The 27,886-nt window shown below is 35.6% G+C and overlaps 1 protein-coding gene across 1 annotated transcript in view; it reads left to right on the plus strand.

Moving 5' to 3' along the window:
- The window catches only part of LOC150100645 (dihydrolipoyl dehydrogenase, mitochondrial), a 233,655-nt gene that overhangs the window by 124,569 nt on the left and 81,200 nt on the right, over nt 1–27,886 (plus strand). Inside the window, exons 7-8 of the mRNA XM_090402080.1 lie at nt 769–870; nt 8,123–8,347. Of these exons, the coding sequence (XP_090258206.1) occupies nt 769–870; nt 8,123–8,347 (327 nt within the window). The remainder of the gene's footprint in view (nt 1–768; nt 871–8,122; nt 8,348–27,886) is intronic.

Here is a 27,886-nt window from a genome sequence, read left to right on the forward strand (position 1 = left end):
AAAATAAATAACAGTGTAATCGTATTCTATAACTGAAAGTATTTATCTGTTCTATTTTCAAACTGGAGTTTGTCTACAAAATTCCCTTGTTTTAGTTTTATCTATGGATATTTTCATTCCAAACTCTTCTACTATAATGTTTAAATTATATATTGCTTTTTGTAAATTGTCTTTCTTATCTGATATTATTATCTGATCATCTGCAAATAATAGTGTATTTGTTTTGTTATTCTGGGAAATTTCTATACCTGGATTGTTTAAGGTGTTCCACTGTATTAATATTTCATTAATATTAATATTGAAAAGTGTTGGAGACAGAGGCATCCCTGTCTTACTCCTTGGTTTATAGATTGTTTTTAAGATATCTTTTCATTTATTTTTATTTTTGTTTCGTTATCTTTGTATATATTCAATATTGCATGTAGTAAAATATTAGGTATGTTTATTCTTTGTAATATATCAAACAGTATGTATCTTTTTACTTTCTCAAATGCTTTTTCATAATCTATAAAGAAAATGAGTTTCTAAATTAAATTCTCTTCCTTTTTCTATAAAGTAGTTTTAAACAAAAAAGCTGCATCCATTGTAGAGTATCGTTTTCTAAATCCATTTGACCTTCTAATAATATTTTTATTATTCCAGACAAATGCATGTAATAGTTATGCTTCTTGTCTGTTTATAAGCTATATATATATATATATATATATATAGCTTATAAACAAACAAATATATATATGTATATAAAACAAAATAATTATTTCTTTCTAGGTGGATGAAAAGAGGATAGTATCTTCAACAGGTGCATTGTCATTAGAGAAAGTTCCTGGAAAAATAGTTGTGATTGGAGCTGGCGTTATTGGTTTGGAACTGGTAGGCTAGTCATTTATAATTGGAATAGTTACATACATTAGATTGCAGAATTCTTAGATTGGAAATATTAAAAGATGTTGCTGATTTAAGAAATATATTGAATTAGGGACTCACCAGGATCCTGCAGTCTTTAGCTAACCAGCTTTGTTGCAAAGTGAATGTACATGCTATAAAGATACATCCATGCTCATAAGTGGTTATATGTCTTTGTATGTTAGGGTGAGGGAAACATGAAGCTAAAATAGTTTGGTGATAGCAAGGGAAACATCACCAAGAAATTACTTGATGTTTTTAAATAAATTTCTCCACTTCAAGTTGATGATATATATATTTATATATAGTATACTAGACAATAAATTATATATATATATATATATATATATATATATATTTAATTCTTTACCCAAATACTCAGTTAACTTATTGAAACAAGAATTTAATCTTGTGTGTCTAATGTATTGAATTTGCAACCAACTGAAAAACTTGCTGCAAATATTTTTTTTCATTCCTTTTGTTCATTATGCATTATACTCCTAATAGGAGATTCTGAATTTTAAAACAAATATTTATACAAAACACATATTCTATCTACCAATAATTGTCTGGACACCCCAGTTATTTGAAGTTATGGAACATTCCAAGTTTGTTCTTCTTCTTCTACTACGCGTTATTCCTGCTTCCCATGCAGGGTCCGCGTGTTACTTTAGATGCGACTTCTTGTTAGTACTACTCCCAACCGACCCGTCGCCTGGTCTGCTGCTGGGGGGGATATATTTTTGACTGTAGAGGCGTATGTTCATAGGGCCGGTTTGCCTGTTTGCGGGATGAAAAACGCCAGATAAACTGGCGGAAAAAACCCTACTGACTGTGCCCAAGACCGGCTAACTTGGCTATGCCTGAGGAAGATCCTCAAATTCCTCACTTCTACAACGGGAATCAAACCTGGGACACTCCTTCCCCAGGCATATGGTTTCCAAGCGCAAAGCCACTAGGCTAACCGTGCAGTGAACATTCCAAGTTTGTTAATGACATAAAAACCAGTGTACAGATAGTAGGAAGCAGTATTTCATTGTATCAGTTGAATATGGGAGGTATGGCAAGACAACGTGAACTCGGTGACTTCAAAAGAGTTGTCATCTTGAGCTGTCACATTGGTGGCATGTTGATACGTGCCATTGCTGCTCAACTGGAGCATCCAAAATCAACAGTTGGTGATGTGATCAACAGATGGAGTCATTCTGGTCACTAGTGCAAGAAAACACCTAGGGTGCCCACCAAAAATGACTGACAGAGACAGGAGGGTGTTAAAACAAGCGGTATGCAAAAACCAGCTACTGTCAGCACAGACCATCCATGATGAGTTCCACATCACCAGCAATATCATGGTCAAAACTAATACTGTACAAAATGAACTCCGTTTACTGGGTTTCCATGAAAGAGCAACGGCACACAAGTTGAACATCACAGCAACAAGCAAGGCGACTCGTCTGACCTGGTGCAAAGAGATATGAACTGGACAATTGACCAGTGGAAAAACGGTACTCTGAAGCAGTGACTCAAGGTTCACTTGTTTCAGTCTGATGGTAGGGTGTGTATGTGGAGGCAGCCTGGTGAATGCTTGTTACCACAGTGTGTTGTATCAACAGTATAGTTTGGTAGTGGAGGAGTAATGGTGTGTTGTGCATTCAGCTGGTTGGGGATGGGACTACTGGTCGTTGTCCATGGTTCCATGAAGGCAGCTCAGTACTTTGATATTTTGGATAATCAAGTGCTGCCTACACTGGAGTTTTTATGGAATGGACTTGTGTTACTATCAAGATGACAATGCCCCATACCACAAAGCTGCAGCTGTTACGAAATGGTTAGACAAGCAGATCTGTAGAGATACACCAATTGGAACACTTCAAGGATGTTGAAAATGAAAGAAAGCACAAATCAGGGCTGGCAGCCCATATAACAGAAACAAAACATCAAGTAGAATAGCAACAAACTAAAATGTTCCACATAGATTACCATTTTTACCCAAGAGCATTCAAAGAATTAGCTGAAATGATGAAGTATCCTCTGCAGTGTAACAAAAAAAAAAAAAAAAAAATATGATTTAACATCATTTGGTCTTCATTAATCCATCATGACACACTCATATCTATCAGTAGTATACAGCAACCCATAAATTAGATTAGCAGCCAGCATAATAGCGAATACATGCTTTCCATTGTTTAAATTAGTTCAAATATTTTCACTAAAAATGTTAACTGTTTCACTAGAAATGTTATATACTACTTGCTTTCTCATTTTTTGGTTTATTCATGTTATTTCCAGATGAAGTGAAACAAAGGATTTCATGAAAATAGTTGAAATAAAAATAGCTTCTATTTGCATCTTTGTGGTTAAATACCAAATAAAATATTTCTAGAATGTCCTGTCTTCACATAAGCTTGCACAATTAAATGTCATTGAATGCTGTCTGTTATTTGTGGTTTCCTGTCTTCAATCAGCTGTTTTATGTTTAAACCATCTCTCAGATCAACAATTAAAAATTGGTGTGAATGCTATCTGTATGCAGGTCTGCCGAGAGAAATTTTCGGGCCCGTGACAAGTCTGTGGTCCGGTTCCACTTAAAAAGTGCATCACTTTTGTTTAATATAAAAAAAATCATATAAAACATTAAACATTTATTTAAAAAAGTGTACAATAAATTAAAAATTTGATACATACCATACAAAATACAAACATTAAATAAAAAGAGAATTTTTAAATTTTTATTGCCTCATCCACTTCCTCACTTTATGGTTAGTGAAATCTCTAATCACCTCGTCATGTTCTATTGATAGCAAACAATCACAAAACCTTCGTCTATCAAAATACTAACAAGAACGAAGCATTCTGGCAGGGAACATTACTGTGAATGCAATTACTAGCTAGCGTTAGCACAGCCAACTGCAACAACCTTGCACGAATACCTATTGATGTTATCACCTGCTATAACTACAGCGATCCATGCCGAGAGAATCAGTGTCTTCCAGACACTCACTGCGAGCTAAAGAGCATAGCTGTCTGTCTAAAACAAAACACAGTATCATTCTCGATATGCCATTATCCTTTATCATTGTTGTATTATTATGAGAATTAAAACCATGCATTATAAACGCAGTTATATGACACGTCGGGGCCCGATGGTCGGGCCCTTTTCTATGCCAGGCCCATGACAAAAGTCTTAGATGTCACCACCTCTCGGCAACCCTGTCTATTTTTTTTTTTTTCACTTTTATTCCATATTAATTTATTCAGTTAATTCCTATTATACTAGTTTTGCTTATTCTTTGTCTATTTCTTTATATAATTTGCCATTTTCACTAAAAATTATATATTAATGTTTTACTTGTTCTATAGGTTCTCCATTCAGGATACAGCTGGTGTATTCATATTCATGTTCCTTTCTGTTTTCATAGTCTTTGTCTTTTTAATTGCTGATTTTCATACCAAATTTGCTGTAGCAGTTATTGATATCATGCATAATGCAATTTTCCATCATAATGTGAACCATATAGGTGATGAATAACAGTGGAGATAGCGTGCACCCTTGTCTTAGACCTGATTATACCTCAGACCAATTTCCTGTACCTCCTTCAGTTATAGCTGTTGACATGCAAGTTAAATACAGACTGTATTGCTTGTTATAATGTCGTGTGACCACATAGTTATTTTGAACACTTTTCTCTTGAAACCTTGTCATGCCTTTTCCATATCTACAAAAATGAAGTACAGATCTTTGTTTAATGTCCATGATTTCTTTACTGTTTGTGTTGAAATCTGATCCTTACTATCTCTATTTGGCTTGAACCCAGTTTGTTCTTCTCCAAATGTCTTATTTTCCTCGTCTCGGGCATGCTTGCATTAATCTTATATTGAATAATACTGAGTAGGATAACTCTTGTTATTCTTGCATTTGATTTTGTTTCCCTTTTCATAGATGGTACTATGAGAGAGCTCTGAAATCATCTAAAATTCAACTTTTGACCCTGCCTTTTGAATTTGCAATCACTATAAAACTTTTATATACCTCTATATTTCTGCATTTCTGGTCAGCTATCGTCTTCCACTGTCTTTCCCATTTCAGTTTTTAATTACTTTTTCTAACTCAAGTACTGATATTTACTCCTGATCACATTCCTCTTGAACTATAGGTTGTGTAGACTCACTACGGAATAGTGGTATTTCTGCCACTATTCTGTTGCTTCTTGTTTCATTTAAGTCTTTCAAAGTAATTACTCCAGATGTCTGTTGTTGTTATGCGTCATCCAGTTGTTTCCACTCTTGGTAATCTTGTAAACAAAAGCTCTCCATCCCACTCGTCCTCTTGTCCTTTCTTTCAGCACTTGTAAGATCAAGTTGGTAAGTTCTTTTATGCTGTCTGTCCGGCTCTTCCTCTTCTTCTCATGCCCTCAATCTTCCCCCCACCATAATTTTACAATGATTCATCTGCTCACATAATATGTCTAAGGTACATTAACTTCTGTTAGCGATCATTGCCTCCAAGGAGCATTCTGTCTTTATACTGTCTAAAACCTTCTTATTGGTCATACTTGCAGTCCATGGGATTCTTAATAGTCTCCTCCATTCCCATGATTAAAAGGAATCAATTTTCTTTTTGTCTTTCATCTTAGTAATCCAGCTTTTGCATCCGTATGTCACTACTGGAAATACCATTGCTTTGACAATTCTAATTTTCATGGCCTTACTCACACCTCTCTCTTTCATAATTTTTGTCAGGTTTAACATAGCTTTTTTTCTCATGACTATCTTTCTTTTAATTTCATCTGCACATTCACCATCATTTCTGATTCTGGACCCCAGTAAATCATAACTTTCAATGATTTCTATTTTATCTCTCACTATTATAAATTCATCTAAATTCCCAGCAACTGATTTTTGCTGAGGCTTAAAGTCCAGCTTTGTTATTTTCCATCTTAACCAATAGAATCAACTGTTCCAGATCTTCCTTAGGTTTCTTCTATGACTGTTCTATCATCTGCATATCTTCAGTTATTTATTTTTTTTGTTAATTTCAGATGGGTCTTTGTCTAAGCTAGATTCTTATAATATATTTACTATGAATATTAAAAAGATAGGGCAACAGTATATAACACTGCTGCACCCTTTTTTTTCCCACTCAAACAAGTTTTTGCTGAAGCTTCTTGGTTATCATTCAGCTCTCTTATCAAGAGAATTAGATGCTCAGGTGTTCTCATTGATCTCATTACAGTCCACAATCTGTTGAGATCCACACAATCAAAAGCTTTCTTAAATCATTAAAATAAACGAATACTTCCTTCTGAAATTCTCTTGTTCTTTCCATAATCCATCTCATGTTTGTTATTTGGTCTCTAGTTCCTCTACCTCTCCTAAAGCATGCCTGTTCTTGTGGCATTTCTCTATTCATATATGGCTCCAGCCTTTGTTACATAACTTTACTTGCTTGTGAAATTAAAGCGATGATTTTATAATTCTCACAATCTCTGGGATTTGTTTTTTCAGAATGGGATTGAATACCGATGTTTTTCATTTCTAGGCCAGTATATTTTCTTCCAAACCTCTTGTCAAATTTGAGTTCATATATATTCATCTCTTCATCCCCAGCTGTTCTCAGTAATTCCACTGACATTCAGTCAGCTCCAGGAGCTTTTCCTTTTGGCAGCTGTTCCATTGCTGATATTACTTCACTTTTCATTATCATGGGTTCCTCAACAAATTCTCCTTCAATATTATTATCCTTCTTGTAAAAATCCTCTACATACTCTTTCCATCTTTTTTCACTGCTTCTTCTTCCATCAGACATTTTCCCAAATTACTTTTTATAACTCCTAATCTAAGGATAAACTTTCCTGTAACATCATTTATTTTTCTAAACAGATTTCTTTTTCTACCAATAATATTACTTTCTTCAATTTCCATACACCTTTTGTTTCAATGTTTTTCCTTATCTTTCCTAGCCTGTCTAGAAATCTGCACTCAGTTGTCTAACCCTTTCTTTGTTTCTCTGAAGTTTCATTTTTCTTCTTTCCTCTGCTATTCGAGTAGCTTCTTCTGACAACCATTTACACGCTTTCTTTCTTTCTTGTTGTTTTACTTAGTCTTCTATTACTGTACATTTTGTTTCTTCCCACAGTTCTAATTCTCTTCCTGTCCTCTCCAAACTTTTTATGTCCTGTCTATGTGATTTTATACTTTTGACACTTTCTTGTTATTTATCTTCTATATTCTTACCAAAGTCTTCCATTTCTTACATTTATCTCTTAAGAGTACATGAGTTACTTGCTAGGAATAGTTAACATTCCTAGCTCCAAAGATTGTATGTCTGACAATCATTTCCTACTCTGCTATTTAGATCCTCAACAAGGACCAACTTTTCCTTTTACATCGTGTCAGTTGCTTTCTCTAAAGCTTCAAGAAATTCCTCCACTTCTACCTTAGTGGGACCTCCTAAATTCTAGCTCTTAAATTTGAACTTTTATTCAAGGAATCTTTCCAATTGTTCCTATATCAACCCATCTCCTATCCATTTAATGTATCTGAGAAGTTATGATTTGCAACAGATATGTATTGGAGCCTCACATATCACAGCTACTTCTCCTAATCAGTAATGATGATGACCTTTGATTGAAAAGACCTGGGTTTGAATCCTGTCTATGATGCTTTAATATGCCTTTTTTTTAACTGAAGGTGAGTTAACCATTCTCATTTGAAAGTGGCAGATTTTTTTTCCTCCATTAAATTCAGGCTCTTTATCCCACAAAATATGCATTCTTGCCAGAAGAACACAGTCAACATAGGTAATGAAAAGACTGTACTATGAAGAATATCTCATGACATCTTCAGACTGAACATAATAAATGGACTGTTACATGGAATTGAAAACAACCTTTACAAAGTACATTCTTTTTACTTCTGAGGCCAGTAGTATAATACTGTTTGGAAACTGTATAAAAATTTAAAAATAACTGATAAATGAAGGCAAAGGCTCAGTATTTAAAAATATATATTTAAAAATGTAGATTATTAGTAGTGGTTCAAAGTTATCATTTCTTATAATTTAATTTTGGGAATTGATTCACATTCTCAAAAGGACATTGAACACCCAAAACAAAAATGTCATAGTAATTATTATTATGATGATACCATTCATCATGAAAATTTAGGATTTTAGTATTTAATTTTAAATCAGCAACAATATATTTTTTTTTTATTATAGGGTTCAGTGTGGTCACGCTTGGGTACAGAAGTTACTGCAGTAGAGTTTTTAGGACATATAGGTGGTCAAGGAATTGATATGGAAATTGCAAAGTCCTTTCAGAGAATATTAACCAAACAAGGGCTTAAAATTAAATTGAATACAAAGGTTACAGCAGCTGCTCAGAGTGGAGAAAAAATAAAAATAAGCACAGAACAGGTGAAAGATGCTAGCAAAAAAGAAGAGGTAAGAAAGATTGTTTATAGTTAGAATAAAAAAAAAAAACAATTTATTTAAGTATAAGTGATTATAGAAATGTGGTATGGGAAAATTCTCAGTTTAGATCAGCAGTGTTCAACACTATTTTAGAAATCATATTCCAAGAGTGAAAAGTGATTGAGGCCTATTCATCTGTGATTTCTTGAATAAGTTATTCAAGGAAAATACACATTTCATTAATTATTTACAGTTGTTTTATTGGAATGCATTGTGTGTAAATATTGACAATGTAAAAGTGATCAAGAGTGAACTTATATGTAAATAATTGTGTAGAGTATCATTGACATCAGAGCAGAGCAATTCCAGAACTAATTTTCTTGAGTATGCATAGAAAAATTTTAAATACATAAACCAAGAAAATACTGAAGAGAATTGTGGAGTAATAATATTTCAATGAAGTTTTTGGATGATATTTACTTCTTAACAAAGACACATGTTGACAGCTGTATTGCCAAGCATAGAACGAGGACCCCAGATGTCACTGATGCAATTCACGTGATGTCACTCAGCATTTCTTTGATTAGCACTGGAGAATGCTTAAAAAAATAATAGCCAGAGAGCTGGGGAGAGTGGATTATAGAAAGAGGTAAATTCAAGGATGGAATAATGTAGATCCCAAATTTCCATAAATTTAGGGAATAAAATGGAAGTTTTATTTAAAACGTACACTGATGTACGGTCTGTTAATGTCAACTGATATATGCTGATATTTTCAAGATACTTCTTGCAGGAATTTATTCAGATGAAGTAAAGGAATTGTTGATAATTCCTATTCTTATTGGTGATTGAACAAATTCCTGCAAGACATACCTTGGAAATATCAGCATATATCATTAACTGCAGAAACTAATATGTATTTCTATTAGGTTATGCAAGAATTTGTATTTTCCATTTTGGAATAGAAGCAGTATTTGTTTGAATTTTCTCTCAACTTCTGGAAGGTAGGACTGTTTTGTTTCTTCAGTTAATATCTTCTCTCCTGGAATGGACAGCTACTAATATCTTGAACTCTGAATGCAGAATAGGCAAACTGATATAATTTATCTGCTCTGTTGAATGTTAACTTAAAGTTGTTTAAGAGGTTGTTAGATTAGTATGATCTTATCTTGACCTGTATGTATTTGTCTTAATGAATTTGTTAAACGTTTTAGTTAAGCTTAGTGCACATTTATCTCTGCTTGTACAGTTTAACAGTTTGAGAGAAAGTGTGCGAAGGTGACTTTATATTTTAATTCTTGATATATTGAAGTGTAAGCCACTAGAGGGCTACATGGTGTGTAGTGTTTGTAGAGAGCTCCTGAACAGATAAGTATTATTTTGAGTAATAATTGGTAAATTTGCTTGAATCTTACATAGTATTATTTACTTTTCGTGTCTTAGCGTGTCTGGGTGATTTTTGCGTATTTTCTGAGTATTTTAATTAGTAAATTGATAGATACGATTATTTGTGCACATGACCCCCCATGAAGAGAAATACAAAGATGGCGTCCAGGTCACCATCTTTGTCTAAAAATTTTAATTTAAACGATTTGATTCACTGTACTGTTTGCGAAATGTATGCATTGAGGAGAGCAGTTGGAGTCTGGTTAAACAACGATAGTGGAGTGAATGTGTGCAGAAAGTGTAAGGAATGTGAGGATTTAAAGAGTGTTTCAGGTTGTGATGGTGATATCATTGTTGAAAGTGAGACTGTAGAAAATAGTGATATGCGAGTGATATTTGCGAGGTAGTACCTCGCAAATAGCTGTGTGAGTGGCGTCAAAAGTGAAAATGAAGGTAAACATACAGAATGAATGAATGAATTAACGGAAAATAAAAATGATGAGACTAATGCAGTGAGTGAGATTGCACGGTTATGCAGAGCGATACACAGGGCAAATCGGCAGCTGTAGCATTGGCAAAAATGTTTACCGAGCATACTGACTAATAAACGGCAAAAGTACGATAGGAAAAATAAGAGTATGATAGTGAGTATAAACAAAATGAAAGAGCGAGTGTTGTATGGAGATTCTTTAGTAAGAGGTGTGATAGTTGATAGTTTAACAAAAAGGTACCAACCTGGTGCGAATGTTAAGGATGTAAGCGAGTCAATTGGAATGCAAAAGCAGTGGGTGAAAGAATTGATAGTAGTAGCAGGTACAAATGATTTGAAAGGAGACAAAATGGGTATGAGAGAGGATTTGAAGGAATTGCTTGAGGTAGCAAAAGAGAAGAGTGAGAGAGTTAGGATGGCGAGTCTGTTGCCGCGGTATGGCAGTGAAGAGTATAGAAGGAGGGCTATAACTGCTAATGACATTATGAGTGAATTATGCAGGAGGAGTGGTGTGGAATTTATGGATGTGTGGAGTGAGTTCGATGGGCGAAAGGATTTATATAAGATGGATGGTTTACATTTGAATGGATTTGGTGTACGGAGAATTGAAAAGGTGTTGAATGTAGTGGAAGTGGATATGCAGAATCAGGGAAACTAGAGTTATTAAGAGGGGGGGGGAGTAGATATGCAGATTTTAGGGAGACAGTTGAGTGTATGAATGTGTGTAATATGCCTGAGCGAGTAAGAAAGACAACAAATCATGGGATAGTTAGTATAAGGCATCAAAATAGGGACAAATGGGCTTCTGCAATTTGTGTATACTAATACCAGAAGTATTAGGAACAAGAAGGAAAACTTTTTGGCCTTGGTTGGCACTTCCAGGCCACAGGTTATTGGCATTAGTGAAACATGGCTGACAGAAGATGATATAGCTAGTGGGATTGAATGTAAGGGGGGTATGGTGTGTTCAGGAGTGGTAGGGAGAATAAAATGGGGGAAGGAGTATTGTTGATGATTGCTGATGAGCTACAGCCAAGGAGAATAGAAGTGGAACTGCAGGATAGAGAAAAGAGCACATTTGAGGCTATTTGGTGTGAGATTGAAACTAGCAGAACAAAATATACAGTTGGGTGCTGCTATAGACCTGGTGATGGAACAGACAGTGGAGATAGTATGCATAAGCAAATAGAAGAAATGAGTGAAAGGAGGATAATTATTATGGGAGATTTCAACTATGGTAACATTGATTAGAAGGAGGAGAGGACACACGGGAGGAAGGAATTAGATTTTATGCAGTTATTAAGGGATAACTATCTGCAACAGCATGTAATGGAAAATACTAGGGGTCAGAGAGTGCTTGACCTACTAATTGTATCTGAGAATTTGGCTGTAACGAATATGACCACGTTGTCACCAATTGGTGAGAGTGATCATAGTGTCTTGACTTGGGAGGTGGCTAAAAGTGTCTAATTTACAATTAAGACAGGGTACATTTAGAATTATCGGGCTGGTAAGTATGACAAGCTTAGGAGTTTGATTGGTTCAGTGCCATTGTATGTAAAACTGCAAGGGTTAGATGTTGATAGTGCATGGGAGGTAGTTAAGAAGTATTTGCATGAGGCAATGGCTGACTGTATACATAGAGTCCGAATAATAAATCAAGTTGAGGTTAAATAGATGAATAACACCATTAAGCTTGAGCTGCAAAAAAAGAAACAACTGTGGAGGGAATTTAAGGAGAAAGGTGACCAGCAGGCACATGAACAGTGTAAAGCGCAGGCCAGAAGGGTAACGAGTGTGGTAAGAAAAGCAAAAACGGATTATGAAAGAACATTAGCCATGCAGGCTAAAGAGAATCCCAAACAGTTTTTTCGATATGTTGCAAGTAAAAGAAAAAATGTATATGGCAGAATGATTTTAAAGAATGTTGATGGTAGGGAGATAACTGAATAGAATCATTTGATATTGTTGAATTACTGAGCGAACACTTTGCAAGAGTATATCATCCAGGTGGTGACATTGCAGGAATGAATGAACTAATAGATTATACGGGAATTGTGGTGAATGAAGTGGAGGTGAATAGTCTATTACAAAACCTCAATGTCAATACTTCTGTGGGATTGGATAGTATACCAGCTCGTGTCGTACGTGAAGCGGCTAAAGAATTGTCAGCGCCCTTGACCATTTTGTTTAATTTGAGTCTCAGGTCTGGGTTAATCCCGAAGGGGTGGAAAGAGGGGAAAATAGTTCCACTGCATAAAGGAGGTTCCAAGACTGCTGTTGTAAATTACCGACTGATTAGCATATCAGGAATCGTTGTCATGGTCTTGGAGAAATTAGTCAAGAGAAAAATACAAGATTAGATAGATGAAAATGGGATACTGTATGGGGGACAACATGGTTTTGTGAAGAGTAGATCATGCCTCAGTAACTTGCTCATGTTTTATAACATAGTGACGGCTGAAATGGATAAGGGTAATGGGTTTACAGTGATTCTACTGGACCTTGCTAAGGCTTTTGACAGGATACCACATGGAATTCTAATCAGTAAACTGCAGCATATGGGGATAGTTATAGGGTTGGCAAGAAGGATAGGCGGGTGGTTGATGGAGAGATATCAGAGAGTGGTTTATTCAGGAGTAGAGTCCAAAAGACAGCTTGTGACTAGTGGTATGCCTCAGGGTTCTGTTCTTGGACCACTACTTTTCAATTTGTTCATTAGCGATATAGGAAAGGATCTGAGAGGAAGTGTTCACTTATTTGCTGATGATGCAAAGTTGGGTAGAGCAACAGTGAGTGCACATAATGTCAAAATTTTGCAAGATGATTTGGATAGTTTGGAGGACTGGGCTAAGGAAAATGGATGTCAATTTAATGTGGAAAAATGTAAGATTATGCATTTTGGGGTGAAAAGATTAGCAGCAGTATATCACATTGGTGGAACCGTGCTCCAGAGATTGACGAGGCCAGGGATTTGGGAGTGTTGGTGGATAGGGATTTGAAGTTTAGGGGGCACATTGCAAAAGTGGCTAAATCAGCTCATCAAATCACTTGGTTGCTGAAAAATACTTTAACAAGCAGAGACAAACAAGGTATTGTTCCTCTGTATCGAGCCTTGATAAGACCCCATCTAGACTACTGTGCCGGATATGGGCGCCAGGTTTCTTCTTGATGGGGAGAAGGTGGAGAGGATCCAGAGCCGAGTGACCAAGATAATAGCAGGTCTGTGGAATGAACCTTATGAGAACAGGTTGAAGATTTGTGAGTTGCAGAAATTGGTTGATAGGTGGAAAAGAGGTGATATGATTGAGACATTCAAATTACTGAAGGGTTTCTATAAGATTAATTCAGAAGATATTTTTGAGAATACTACTGTTGGTGGGAGGACTAGGAGCCATACATGGAAGCTGGGCAAGAATGTGGTTAGCAAGGGTGTTAGAGCTAGGTTTTTTTTTACTTGGAGAGTGGTGAATGAATGGAATAAGCTGCCAGAGTCTGTTGTGGGTGCCATGACTGTGAATGGGTTCAAGGCGAGGTATGATACATACTGTGTAAATGTCGAATAGTTGTTCTTGACATGATGTTAGGGCCTCCCTCGATGAGTCTGTCGACTCCCTGGAGTTGCCCGTAATAATAATGATTGATTGTCTTTATATGTTATGTATATATTAACTGTAGCTGATATTTGATTTATTAATTTTTTTTTGTGTACTTGGAGTAGTCACTGGCTTCAGCTTTAATAGACAGTGATTAAGTTTTCTTTGAATTGAATAGTACTTGAGTTTGAGATCGAGAATGATATTTCCATAGGAGACAAACCTGGTTGGCCTTTTGGTAGTTATGATATATGATTGAATGCCATAAGGTAAACATTCATTTCATCAAAATATTTACCAAAGGAAGGTCATCATGTTTCAGCAATTTGCTCATATTTTATAATAATATTATGGTTGGGTTGGATGAAGAGAATAGATACGCTATGATAATGTTAGATTTTGTTAGATAAGATATCATGTGAAAGACTGTGGCATGAATTGGAGAATATGAGATTGGAATATAAATTCTTGACTTGGATAAGTGGATGGTTAACAGACAGATATCAAAAAGTGGCATATGGAGGGTGTGAATCTTCCAGATTTAAGGTGACTGGTTGTATGCCTCAGTGTTCAGTCTGTGGGCCATTGTTATTAATTCTGTACCTTAATGACACTGTGGAAGGGTCTAACAGGAGTAATGCAATTGTTTGCCATTGATGCCAAGATAGGCATATCAGTAGCAACAATCAGGGATGCTACTGATATCTAGCACTTACAGAATTATTTGAATACGATGGATGGGCAAATGAAAATGATTGCGTTTAATGGTAGTAAGTGTAAATTTATGCACTTTGGCATGATGAGATTTCTAGCAGCATATTATATATTAGCAGGGGTAAATACAAGAAACTGATGGGATTAGGGATCTTGGTGCAATGGTAGATAGGAATTTGAGCTTCAAAGGTTACATAGCAAAAATTGCAAGTGCAATTCAGAGGTTAATCAGTGTGGAAACAAACCTTGACATGTAAGGATAAAGAGGTCATTTTGTCTTTTTATAAAGCCTTGATAAGACTGCACCTAGACTACTGTGTGCAGATTTGGTCTTACAGGTTCCAAGGGGATAAAGAAGCTGTGAAAAGGGTGCAACAAAGAGTTATAAAGATTATATCAGGATTATGGGATTTAGATTATGAGAACAGATGGTGAGTATGTGGATTACAGACTCTGGTTAACAGGAAAGAGAGGTGATATGATGGCAAATACCTGTTGGATTTCTGCTCAGGACATAGACTGGTTATTACTAATACCATGTTCCAACATAAAAATGTGCACAAATTCACATGGAGAGAAGAGGCAAGAAATAAGAAGTCTCATTTAATGTGTTATTGTTGATAGTGATGTTTTCTCCCTGGTGCAGGATGCCCACCAGAGTGTACAGAGGATTTGAAATTGGATATGATCACTATTTAGTCTTGAGCAGGATAAAATTGAATTTCATTTTGAAAAGAATGACATGTAAGAAAGTTTTAAAGCGAATAAAAGTTGAGCAGCTCTCAGATGTGAACTGTAGACTGTACACAAAGATTATTGAAGAAAAAATGAAAGAGTTTGAGAACAGGAACCAAACCTTGGAGATTCAGTGGCAAGCCTTGAAGAAAACCTTGATTGATTATCATCTGATGAAATTTTTCATTATAAGGAAGGTGTAGAGAGAACATGGGAGGCATCATTAGAGGTTTAGTTTGTTAGCAGTCAAGAAAGAGGAAAGGGAAAGGGCTAGGTTTTTTTCTCACAGAACAGTGATTGAGTGGCATAGTTTGACTTTATAGGTGGTGAGTGTATCTAGTGTGAATGAGTTTAAGAGAAGGTATGACACTGGTTTTGGTGATGTATAAGCCTCCCTCAATGAGTCCTTGACTAATTGGAGTTCTCAGATAATAATAATATAAGAAACAAATATCCATAAACATAAATATCCATAGGGGGTGCTTAAGGGTCAAAGCTGTATAACTGAGACGAGACCTCCACATAGCCTTTAAAGGAATGCGGAGAACCGACCAGGGCTTCTGACCTAATGTCCAATCCTCACCTTCTCATGGTGCACCCTGTTGGGTATCTACCTGGATACTGAATGAACGAGGATGGGCTGGCAATTTGGGATTTAGCCGACCAAATTGTATTCTTATTGGCTTAAACCAAAATACAAAATGATGGTACAACATGACAAAATTTCATGCCTGCTGGGGCATCACCCAGTTAAATAAGGCCCCCCATTGTTTTCACCAGGGAACCAGTGTGAACAGCGAAAAGTCAACTACTGGAACAAATCTGAAAAAACACCCCAACTGAACATCACCAGAGTTAAAGATCTGTACTATCAACATTAGAAGCTTGAATGGCAAAGAAATGGAGCTAGCTGAGGAATTAGATAAGTACCAGATCGACATAATAAGGGTGACTGAAACAAAAAAGAGAGAAACTGGTGAGGTCTTTCTGAGCAATAAATACAAAATATTATATTCAGGCAATGACAACCAAGGAAAAGGAGTATCCATTGTATTGAACACTAAATACAAGGCTAATCTTCTTGAATGGCAGTCAGTCTCAAGTAGTGTGATGTGGGCAAATATCAGAATGGGGAAATGAACAATGAGACTTATTTGAGCCTATGGTCCCACAGAAGGCTCTACTAAGGTAGAAGTGGAGGAATTTTTTTGACTCTTTAGAGAAAGCTACTGACACAATGAAAAAGCAAAAGTTGGTCCTTGTTAGGGATCTAAATAGCAGAGCAGGAAGTGATTGTCAGACATACAAAAATCTTTTGGGAAAATTTGGAAAAAAGAGCAAAGCTAATAAAAATGGCAAATACCTGTTGGATTTTTGCTCAGGACATGGACTGGTTATTACTAACACCATGTTCCAACATAAAAATGTGCACAAATTCACATGGAGAGAAGAGGCAAGAAATAAGAAAATTCTCATTGACTATGTTATTGTTGATAGTGATGTTTTCTCCCTGGGCTTCCAATTTCAAATCCTCTGTACACTCCTTTCCACCAGAGTGTACAGAGGATTTGAAATTGGAAGCGATCACTATTTAGTCTTGAGCAGGATAAAATTGAATTTCATTGAAAAGAATGACATGTAAGAAAGTTTTAAAGTGAATAAAAGTTGACCAGCTCTCAGATGTGAACTGTAGACTAAAATACACAAAGATTATTGAAGAAAAAATGAAACAGTTTGAGTACAGGAACCAAACCTTGGAGATTCAGTGGCAAGCCTTGGAAAAAAACTTTGATTGATTCAGCCAGAGAGGCATGTGGTGAGGTTGTCTGCAAGGATAGAAAAATCAGAACTCCATGGTGGACACAGGGAGCAAAAGAAGAAAGCATATCAAAAGTTCCTGGCAAATAAGTCAGCTTGTGCTCTTACAGAATACAGAGACAAATGTAAGAAAGCTAAACACTGTGTAAAACTAGCTAAACAAAAGTCATGGGAGGACTTTGGTATGAACATAGAAAATAAATATCAATAAGGTGGCAAAATATTCTGGAGATTGTTGAAGAAGCTTATAAATTGAGGAAAGAGTGCTGTAAAAGGAGTTATAGATGATAAAGGTGACATGAAAACTGGAGAAAAAGATATCCTTGAAGTATGGAGTAATTACTTGTTTCATTTAGCAATTTCGAGAAATTGCTAAATGAAACAAGCAGTGATACCACAGTGGTAAAAAACACTCAACAGGCATACAGTCATTAATACATATCCATACTTGAAGTAGAAAAAGCCATCAAAGGCTTGAAATGTGGAAAGGCAGCAGGAGTAGATGATGTTCAACCAGAAATACTGAAGGATGTGGTATAAAAGTCTTGCAGTGGCTGCACTGCAGAGTTCTGAAGGCCTGGACAGAGAGACGAATTCCCAATGATTGTTAGAGTTCTCATAGTACCATATATAAAAAGGGAAATAAAAGTGGATGTGAGAATTACAGAGGTATTTCCCTACTGAGTGTTCCTGGTAAGATATATACAAGTATACTTGAGAAACGGTTGAGAAGAATTGTGGAAGAAAAGCTTGCTGAAGAAGAAGCTTGATTCAGGCCAAATAGAATATCTGTCAGGATCAGATCTTCACTTTACGACAGATAGTTCAGAAAACATGGGAATATAACAAAGATCTCTATTTCAGTTTTGTAGATCTGGAAAAGGCATATGACAAGGTGGCAAGAGAGAGAAGCTATTCAATATGCTACAGTTATATGATGTCAATGTGGCATTATACCAAGCAATACTTAGTCTTTATTTGAGTTTTAAGTCAGCAGTTAGAATTGAAAAAGTACAGGAAGTTGGTTTAATGTTAAATCTGGTGTGAGACAAGGATGTACATTATCACCTCTGTTGTTCATTATCTATATGGATCACATTATGAAGGAAAGTGGTATTAGACATGATATCAAAATTGGAGATGTTAACGTCAGCTTTTTGCTTTATGCGGATGATGTTATACTTCTAAATAAATCCGCTACAAGTCTGCAAGATTCCCTGACTAAATTGAATAACTGTTGTAGTAGATATGGTATGAAGGTCAGCAATAAAAAGACAAAGACAATGAAAATAGGCAGAATTGTTGAAAATGTCAACTGCATTGTGAAAGGAGAACCTGTGGAACAAGTAAAACATTTCACCTACTTAGGCACAATTTTTAGTGAAGATGGTAAATTAAATATAGAAATAGACAACAGAATCAACAAAGCTGGTATGGTAGGAAGTCAATTGAATAAATTCATATGGAATAAGAGAGAAATTAATCGGAACACTAAATTAGTATAGAAGACAGTATTCAAACCAGTTTTAACTTATGGCTCTGAGAGCTGGGTCAAAAGTAAAACACTTGACCAAAGACTAGAGACCGCAGATATGAGAATCCTGAGAAAGATTACAGGTGTGAACAAATGGCATCAATGGCAATATCATATTAAAAATGAGGATATTAGGAAAGAACTTGACATTGTCAGCATCCAGGAATGTGTTAGCAGAGCTAATCTCAGGTGGTATGGTCATTTACACAGAATGGGCGAGGAAAGATTAGCAAAACAACTGTTTTCTGCCAGGTTGTCAGGAAAACGACCCAGATGAAGACCAAGATATAGGTGGATTGATGCAGTACAAAGTGCCTTAGATGACAGAAATATAAGATCTGATAATATTGGAGTCTTGACAAGTAACAGACTGATTTGGAGGAAAATTGTAGATAGGAAGTTAGTATTGATGTAATATTTTTCATGTAGTACTAGCATATCCTGTACGCCTCTTGAGGTTACATGGCAGGAATTTGATGATGATAAATATCCATATCCAGAACTTCAGAAGTACTGGTGTAATAGCCAGAAATCTCTCGCAAAAAAAATACATCAATGGGATGTTTGTGGTTTATATTTATCATTGCAGTGTGTATGTCTAGAGAGAGAGCATTCCAAGATTGGTGTGCTAATTTAGAATAAACATCAATGAAGATTATCTGTTGTCCTATTTCAGGTTTTAAATTTATTCATTTGTTTTCAAATCTGCATCAGTGCAATTGAAATGAGAACCAGAATAAATAATTCTGCAGCTGAAAGATGGGTGTTAAACTATCTTATCTAAAATTTTTGGCTATGGATGCTTGAATGCATGATGTTAAACCAGTTTTAATTGATCAACTTTTTAAACCAATTGGACTGGATTTTAATCCAATGGATTAAAACTGGAAGCATCTTTCATCTCATAGCCATATATTGGACTGTTCTGTTCTAGGTGTCTTACTTGAATTAAAAATATTTCAGTTTATGTTTGAATGGATAATTGTAATGAACTTACATATTGATATGGTAAACAAAAACTAGCAAAACTTTCATAGGCAATCTCTCTCTCTCTCTCTGCTTGCCAGCAGTAGTAGCATAACTATCATACTGTGAAACCTTGGGGGAGGAAAGGGATCCTGGGTGGACCCAAGAAGGTGTTGAAGGGCAAACAAAAAATATTTATGATGCTAAGGGGCACTAACAAAAGCTTGCTGGAGTAGAGAAGAAGAAATTAGTTAAAAGAACAAGATCTTTAATTAGATTAAGGACATTGATAAAAATCTATTACCCACCCCATTTTCAGCTAATTACGAGTATTATCTAGGATCCTCACAGAGTCAACTCTTTTCATAAGCTGTAATATGCAATTTTCATATGTATATTATGTCTGTCGTATATTTGTCATTTGGCCACGTTTCATATTGGAAATGAACCATTATCGTCAAAGGTTAATAATTTCCTACCTTGGATAAAATTGACTGTGGAAAAAGTAAATGATAATCATTTAATCTTCCTAGATAATCTTCTTACTTCAAGAAATAGATGCCACTTTAGCCTTTTCAGTATACTGCAAATCTGCCGTCAGCCTGACGGCAGTTTTGCAGTAGTTAAGAATTTCATCATGAAATTCTTGTTAGAAAAGTTCACATGAACTTATTTAAGTTAAAGGATATTACATCCCATATTGTTTTTTAGCCAAATAAGAAACTCAAAGAGTTACATGCCAGATATAGAAACTTTATAAAGTTCGACGATTCCAAGCGTAAACAAATACCTGGATAGTGCAACACCTGACCCATTTGGTAGTGCAAACTGAGGCAACTCATAGTAAGGATGGAGCAACCTCCGATCACTATTCTTGGTAATTGCTTTATTACGCTTGGAATCGCCGAACTTTATATAGTTTCTATATTCAGCATGTAACTCTTTGAGTTTCTTATTTGGCTAAAAAACAATATGGGATGTAATATCCCTTAACTTAAATAAGTTCATGTCACCGAATTGAAGCCTTTGGCTCTTCATATAATTGGTAATTCACATGAGCTATCTGCATGTATTGCTTTATAACAAAAACTCTACACATGTGGTGCATCAAAATGGTACCATCCAAAGAATCATAGGTAACTTTGTATAATGTCTTCATCAACTGCCACAATTGAAAGAAGAGCTCCCATCTGACCTATTTTATATTTGGTGACTCATTATTTCAGAATAAGTTACCAAGATATTGAGAAAGTTTCAGTTATCTACAACTTTTAAATAGTTTAATGAGTTAAAGGGTTGAAAATAACATATTGTGTATAAAGGGCTATCAAATATACCCATTTATATTTTTTTAGACTGACAAAACAGAAGAGGACTGATGAATGACCATGATTACAATCACTCCATCAAACCTTGCAGTACTGGACTATCCCATAATACCAGACGTGGAATTATTTCATGGATTACTCTTGGATAAAAGATAAAACTAGAAATTATATTTTAGTTTTATCTTTTATCCAAGAGTAAATAAAGTTTTATTTTATGGCCATAAAATGTCCGAAAACTGATTGATTCAATAGACGGGAGAAGATATTAAATGTATAATATATTAAAGTCTTATCTTTAATGATACCTCACTAAGTCACTTACATTACTAGATTCCCTAGTAATGCAAGACACATTAGACACAGTAATAAATTTTTTGAAATTAGTAACAAATATTAAACTTTAAAGGTCTCACACATCATGGAAGTGAGACCTAACACAGTATCCATCGGAACGATACTTTCTTAATTCATAGAAATCATTTTAAATGTTGCTTCAAAGAAAGTTTACAGGCCCTGTTACATTGTCCAAATTTAAATTGGAATGATTGCCTCTTGATCTGAAAAGTTTGAGATTCTCAACCTTGGCAAATACCAAAAATAATCAATTATGTATTTGATATGATCCTTCTAGATTGCAGCACTTGCTGTTACTTAACTAATCATATTTACCTTGCATTTTGTTACTTTGAATTGCTTGTCATGGAGAGAAGACACAAGAAATAAGAAAAGCCTCATTGACTACGCCATTATTGATAGTGATATCTTCATGCTCATTCAGGATACAAGAGTGTACAGAGGATTTAAAATTGGAAGTGACCATTACTTGGTACTAAGCAGGATATCACATTGAAAAGAACAGTATGTAAGAAAGTTTTAAAAATAATTAAAGCAGCTTTTACAAGTAAATTGTAGACTCGACTATGCAAACGTTATTAAAAAAAATTTACAGCAGTTTGAAAATGAGAACCAAACTTTGGGGTCTCAGGACATTGATTGATCAGCTAGGGAGGTATGTGGTGAAGCTATCTGCAAGGATAGAAAAATAACAACACCATAATGATACAAGAAGCAGTCTTGGAAAGGAAGAAAGCATACCAAAAGTTCCTAGTAAATAAGTCGACACGTGCCCTAAAAGAATGCAGAGAAAAATGTAAGAGAGTTAATCTATGTGTAAAAGTAGCTAAACAAAAATAATGCGAGACTTTGGGAAGAATATAGAAAATAAATATCAGGAAGGTCGCAATATGTTCTGGAGACTATTGAAAAAACTTAGAAATGGAGGAAAAGAAAAGGAATCAAAGATGATAAAGGTGACATGAAAACTGAAGATAAGGATATCCTAGATGTTTGTAGTAATTACTTTTAAAGACTGTTAAACAAACCAAGTAGTGGCAGAACCATACTAGAAAATGTTCAAGGGGAATGCAAAGTATAGAGGTATAAAACTTTTGCAGGACTACACTGCATGATTCCCTTTTCAGAAGGTCGAATTCTCAATGATTGGAGTACAGCTCTCATATTACCATCTATAAAAAAAGGGAATAAAACTGAATGTGAGAATTACAATGGAATTTCTGTACTAAGTGTTCCAGATAAGATTTATGCAAGCATACTTGAAAAGAGTTTGAGAAAGATTGTGGAAGGGAAAGTGACATTAAACCTGATATCAGAATTGGAGATGTCAGACAGCTCTTTGCTTTATGCAGGTGATGTACTTCTAAACACATCTAGTGGAAGGCTCCAGGATTCACTAACTAAATTGAATAACATCAGTAACAAATTTGGCAAATTTGAAAAAAAATTTACAGCAATTTGAAAACGAGAACCAAACATTGAGGTCTCAGTGACAAATTCTGAAGAAGACATTGATTGATCAGCTAGGGAGGTATGTGGCAGATTTGTTACAGATGTAACAAATGTTTATTGCCGATTTTCAAAATCTGCAATAAAAAGACCAAAACTATGAAAATAGGCAGGAACAAACTGATATCAGAATTGGAGATGTCAAACAGCTTTTTGCTTTATTCAGGTGATGTACTTCTAAACACATCTTGTGGAAGGCTCCAGGATTCACTAACTAAATTGAATAACATCGGTAACAAATTTGGCAAATTCGAAAAAAAATTTACAGCAATTTGAAAACGAGAGCCAAACATTGAGGTCTCAGTGACAAATTCTGAAGAAACATTGATTGATCAGCTAGGGAGGTATGTGGCAAATTTGTTACAGATGTAACAAATGTTTGTTGCAGATTTTCAAAATCTGCAATAAAAAGACCAAAACTATGAAAATAGGCAGGAACAAACGTAAACTTCATCTGTATTCTGAACTCTATAGACCAAGTAAAATATTTCAGTTATTTAGTCACAGTTTTTAGTGAAGATGGCAGGTTAAATCTGGAAATAGATACCAGAATAAGCAAAGCCAAAACACCTAACTAGCAATACAAGACAGTGTTTAAACCAGTTTTAAGTTATGGATCTGAGAGTTGGGTTAGAAATAAAGCACTTCATCAAAGACTAGAGACAACAGTTATGACGGTTCTGAGAAAAATTACTGGAGTGAACCATTGGCATCAATGGCAGAATCATATTAAAAATTAAGATATTAGAAAGGAACTTGACTTTGTTAGCATTCAAGAATGTATCAGCAGAGCTAATCTAAGATGGTATGGCCACTTAAATAGAATGGGTGAAGAAAAGTTAGCAAAAACCAAACAAGATGTTTGGTGCCATCTTGGTGTTTGGTGCCAAGATGGCAGGAAAGAGACCCAGAGGAAAACCAAGGTCCAGATGGATTGATTTGGTCAAAAGTGCCTTAGAAACACAATGTTAGATATAACAATATTGGAATGCTCACAAGTGTTATATTTAAGTGTAGTTAGTTATTATTTTATATCTTCTATATCTTATGTTTTCCCATGTTTCTTTATTTTCCTAAATTCTGATTGTGTTCCCTCCTCAATTAATTTTATCTTTATTCTAATTCACTCCTTACTTCTCATTCCCTTAATTACAGCTATCTATCAAAGTTCCCTAATTTCACTGTGGCCACACTCTTAGATGAACTCGTATGCAAATCCTTCAGACAAGGAGATTGACCCAAGGTAGAGCCAAATTTCTCCCTGGCTGAAAATCTGACGTCAACTCCTTTTCAGAATTAAGAAAATTTATTTTTTAATGCTGCGCCATCTTAATTCCTATACAATAGAAATAATATTGTCAGAGAGTCAGCCCGCAGACTACTACACAATTTACTTAATTTAACACAAACAAACTTTATGATATTTTATCTTCTACTGCAGTCGTGACCAGTTCCTGCACTTTTACTTAAAACAGGTTCTACTTTTAGCAAGAGGTGCATTGGCTTGAATAATCAGAACTTGATTTTTGTAAAGAAAACATGATAGTTTATTCACTCAAAGTTATGATACATGTCATTCAAAGAAACTAAATTAAATGAGGAATCTCTAAGGACAAATGTTATACTAACAGACAAGATCTATATTATACTCGACATCTCACATTAAAGTACACAAACTGAGTCAAGCTGTCTTAATCCTGCTCACTTATTACAGTTACGCTCATGAGTATCTTGCTCTCCCACAAATATTAAGACAACCATATTAAATCAATTCAATAACATGCCTAAAACAGTATACTTCTAGAGCTACAAAATTCTTGCTAGAAGATTAGGTACTCGAGTCCTGAACATTTTCAATCACAAGAAATGTAACACTTTCTTTCACCCTGGCCTTAAATGACAATACTATGGACACAAAATTTCTACATTACCGACCAGTTTTATACTCCAGGAGGCTCTTCACATCTGATTTTCCTACAGGCTTACTTCGGGTGGTTTTCTAGTTCTGGGGTCTGTTGTTCCTCGTCTCGAGAATCCAGTGATTTCGGTCACGAATCACTTCCTTTCCGGATACTCGAACTTCTCTGATGGAAAGGTAGGTACAGCTGGAGCTGCACGATATTTCGGCGTTTACTGGATGTTTCATTGCATCTATGAGAATGCTCGAACTCTGCCACTACTTACCATATCGTCGGCGCTTGACCATCCTGCCTTCACCCGAATGACTTCTCTTTGGCTCCCGCCATTGGATAAGGACCACAAAAAATATGAGAGAGAGAGAGAGAGAGCTCATGCCGCCAAACTCTTTATACTCCTCGTCATCTGTTCTCCCTACTACGTCATCGGTTGCACCCGCTACACAAGCCTCTTTGCACAGCGTACCTTCACTTTCTCCGTCGCATCTCCACGTGGGCATTGCACGTGCCTTGGACATCGTGTTACTGCCTGGGGTCACACTTATAATCCAATTATACAAAATTCTTCATTTTTCCCTGACTTTCCTGTTACAATATTACCTTTTTTATATCTTAATTCTTGTCTGTTATTTACAGGGCCATTTATAAAACAATACATAGAAAAATTATAAGAAGTAATCACTACTACTATATTTACAAAATTCGAATTTATACCTATTTACAAGTATTTCTTTTGGGGACTTGTGCATTCCAGTTAAATCCCGAATAAAATGCTTGAAGATAAATTAAGCCTTTCATTCCAGATTTAACATAGGTTTCCCCTTCCAAAAAAAAGTATTCTCATAGGAAAATTTTTCATGACCTCACTTCTTCAATATTTCTGGATAAGATTTTAGACTTCAGCTTATACTCTTGCCTTCCCCAAACTTCTCTTGAACCTAAATTGTACCTCATTTTAAACTGAACCTTATTCTCACGATTACACCTAATTTCATTGCTATCTTTTAATGTTTTGGACCTAAATAATTCTTCATTAGATTTGTTCAAAGAGCTTGCACAATCTGTTAGTAAATGTGCAGCCTTTGTAGCAAGTGATAAATTCCAACATAACAAACCACTTATAATTTTTCTGAGCATGAGAAGAAGTTGACATAACCAAGCTGCTGCTGAGGTTGTATATTAACTTCATATTTTCTGTGTCTGTTCCACCTTGGTCTGTTATAGAAACTTCTAGACCTATCATTTATCTTAATGTAGTTTACTCCGATTGTTCTTGGACAGTCATCCCCAAAATTTTCTTCTGTAACATCTTGGTCATTTGCTAATTTTACATTTGATATTTGATGAGTCTCGGATTGACTGTTCACTCCTGAAGTTGACGCTATTACAGAATCAATCTGGTTATCTTGAGACACTTCATTAACTCTATCAGTTGACGTGACATTCCTTTTACTCTGCACTCTTTCTTCATGAGATCTCTCATTTTTATTTTTACCTTTAAATGACCGTTTTCTTCCCATAAAGAACATTTCATTTCTAGAGAAGTTGCATGAGAATTTGCACTTCTAGAAAATTTATGCCCAAGATGATTTGTGTGCATGGGCGAGATGTCCTAGGGAGGACCAACAAATCTTGTCAAACACTCATGTTAAATTCAGGTAAGTATACTCTAGCTAATAATTTTACTCTTACCTTCTTTGTTACATATATCTCTGATGTTGAGATTCCTGATAATCTAATTGGTCTCCTTAGATTAAAGATGCCTCGCCATACACTGGATTTTATTTCTCGAAGATAATCTTCAGTAATTACAGATGCCCAGGAACCAATATCTAATAAGACATCACAATGAGATCCTTGCACCCTTCCCTTAATAATCATTTTTGATCTTCTTTGTTGTTTACGATCCCACTGTCTGCTCTTCCATGATTTACCATCACAATCATAAGGTGTCTGCCCATAACTCGTCTCATATCTACTTCTTCTATAGGAGGGTATTTTGCTCTTAAAACAGTTGCGAGCTATATGTCCAATCTCATTGCAACTAAAACATTTTGGAGGCTCCCTTCTGTTCTTTACATCATTAGTCTCCTGAGTTTGCGGTATGGTTGACTCAGAAGTCTTTTCTGTGACTGCCGCCAGTTGTTTCAGTACAGTTTCAATATGGCTTACCATCGGTTGTTGTAATCTTTCAACTTCTTTTCTTATTATTTCTTCAGTCTTCTCTGTTTGAGATATAGTTGTTTGAGTGGTCCCTTCAGTTATTTCCACCAGCCACTTAAGTGCAGCATCAAGACGGTCCATTATGGGTTGATGTAGTCGTTCAACTTCTTGTTTAAGCATTGAATGTACTTCAATGTCAGATAGCCCTACTTGTTTTGGGTTGCCCATTTCACAGTCAGTCACTAGATTGACGTTGACTGATCCTTGTCTATTTTCTTCACTATTCCTCTGATCGTTAGTCCTTCCTTCACACGTGCCAGGTTCATTGTTAGTCTTGTTCTCACTAGCATAATTATTCGCCTCCTTAATCACATTAACATAATTGGCCTCAGATGCAGGACGAATATCTCCAAGCATCTGTTCCTTCTCTTTCACTGTGACATAACATTCCTCAAGATTTGTGATCTTTTTCTTAAAAGCAGTCTCTTTTAACTCTTGCTTCACACCTTGCCTAAATTGATGAAACACTGCCCAGTCGAGGTGAGATTTATCCTCCTTAGAAACGTTCAGACTTGGCAGTGGTCAGCAATCTATTAATCAGTCACGTTCTCCCTATCCTTTTGAATACTTCTCTGTAATTTCCAGATGTTAGGGCCTAAACTTCTTGCTCTAGAGAACTGAGAGATGAGGATTTCCTTAAATTTTTCGTAGTCTAGTGTTTCTTTAAGTAAGGGGAAGAATAGAGGAAATTCTTAGCCTTCCCCACCAACTTACTACGCAACAAGATCAAAAGTTGGAAGGCTGTCCATCTACCAATTTTTCTCAATTCCTCGACGAAGCTGAAAAAGCTAAGACGTTGTCAGTTTCCTCTCCAGAAAACTGTGGAAATACTTGTTGAGGATTAATGGTTCTAAAGAACTCATCATCATTCATGCCTGAACTTGATGGCTGATTCATACTTGTATATATAGGCTTACAAATTTACTATCTTAATTTTATACACAATATTGCTAAAATTAATTCCTGCAGCAAAATCTTCTGCTTTCAAGCCAAAACCATC

Source organism: Typopeltis vanoorti, chromosome 12, assembly GCF_054136105.1.
Source record: "Typopeltis vanoorti isolate ZY-2024b chromosome 12, IOZ_Tvanoo_1.0, whole genome shotgun sequence".
Lineage (NCBI taxonomy): Eukaryota > Metazoa > Arthropoda > Arachnida > Uropygi > Thelyphonidae > Typopeltis > Typopeltis vanoorti.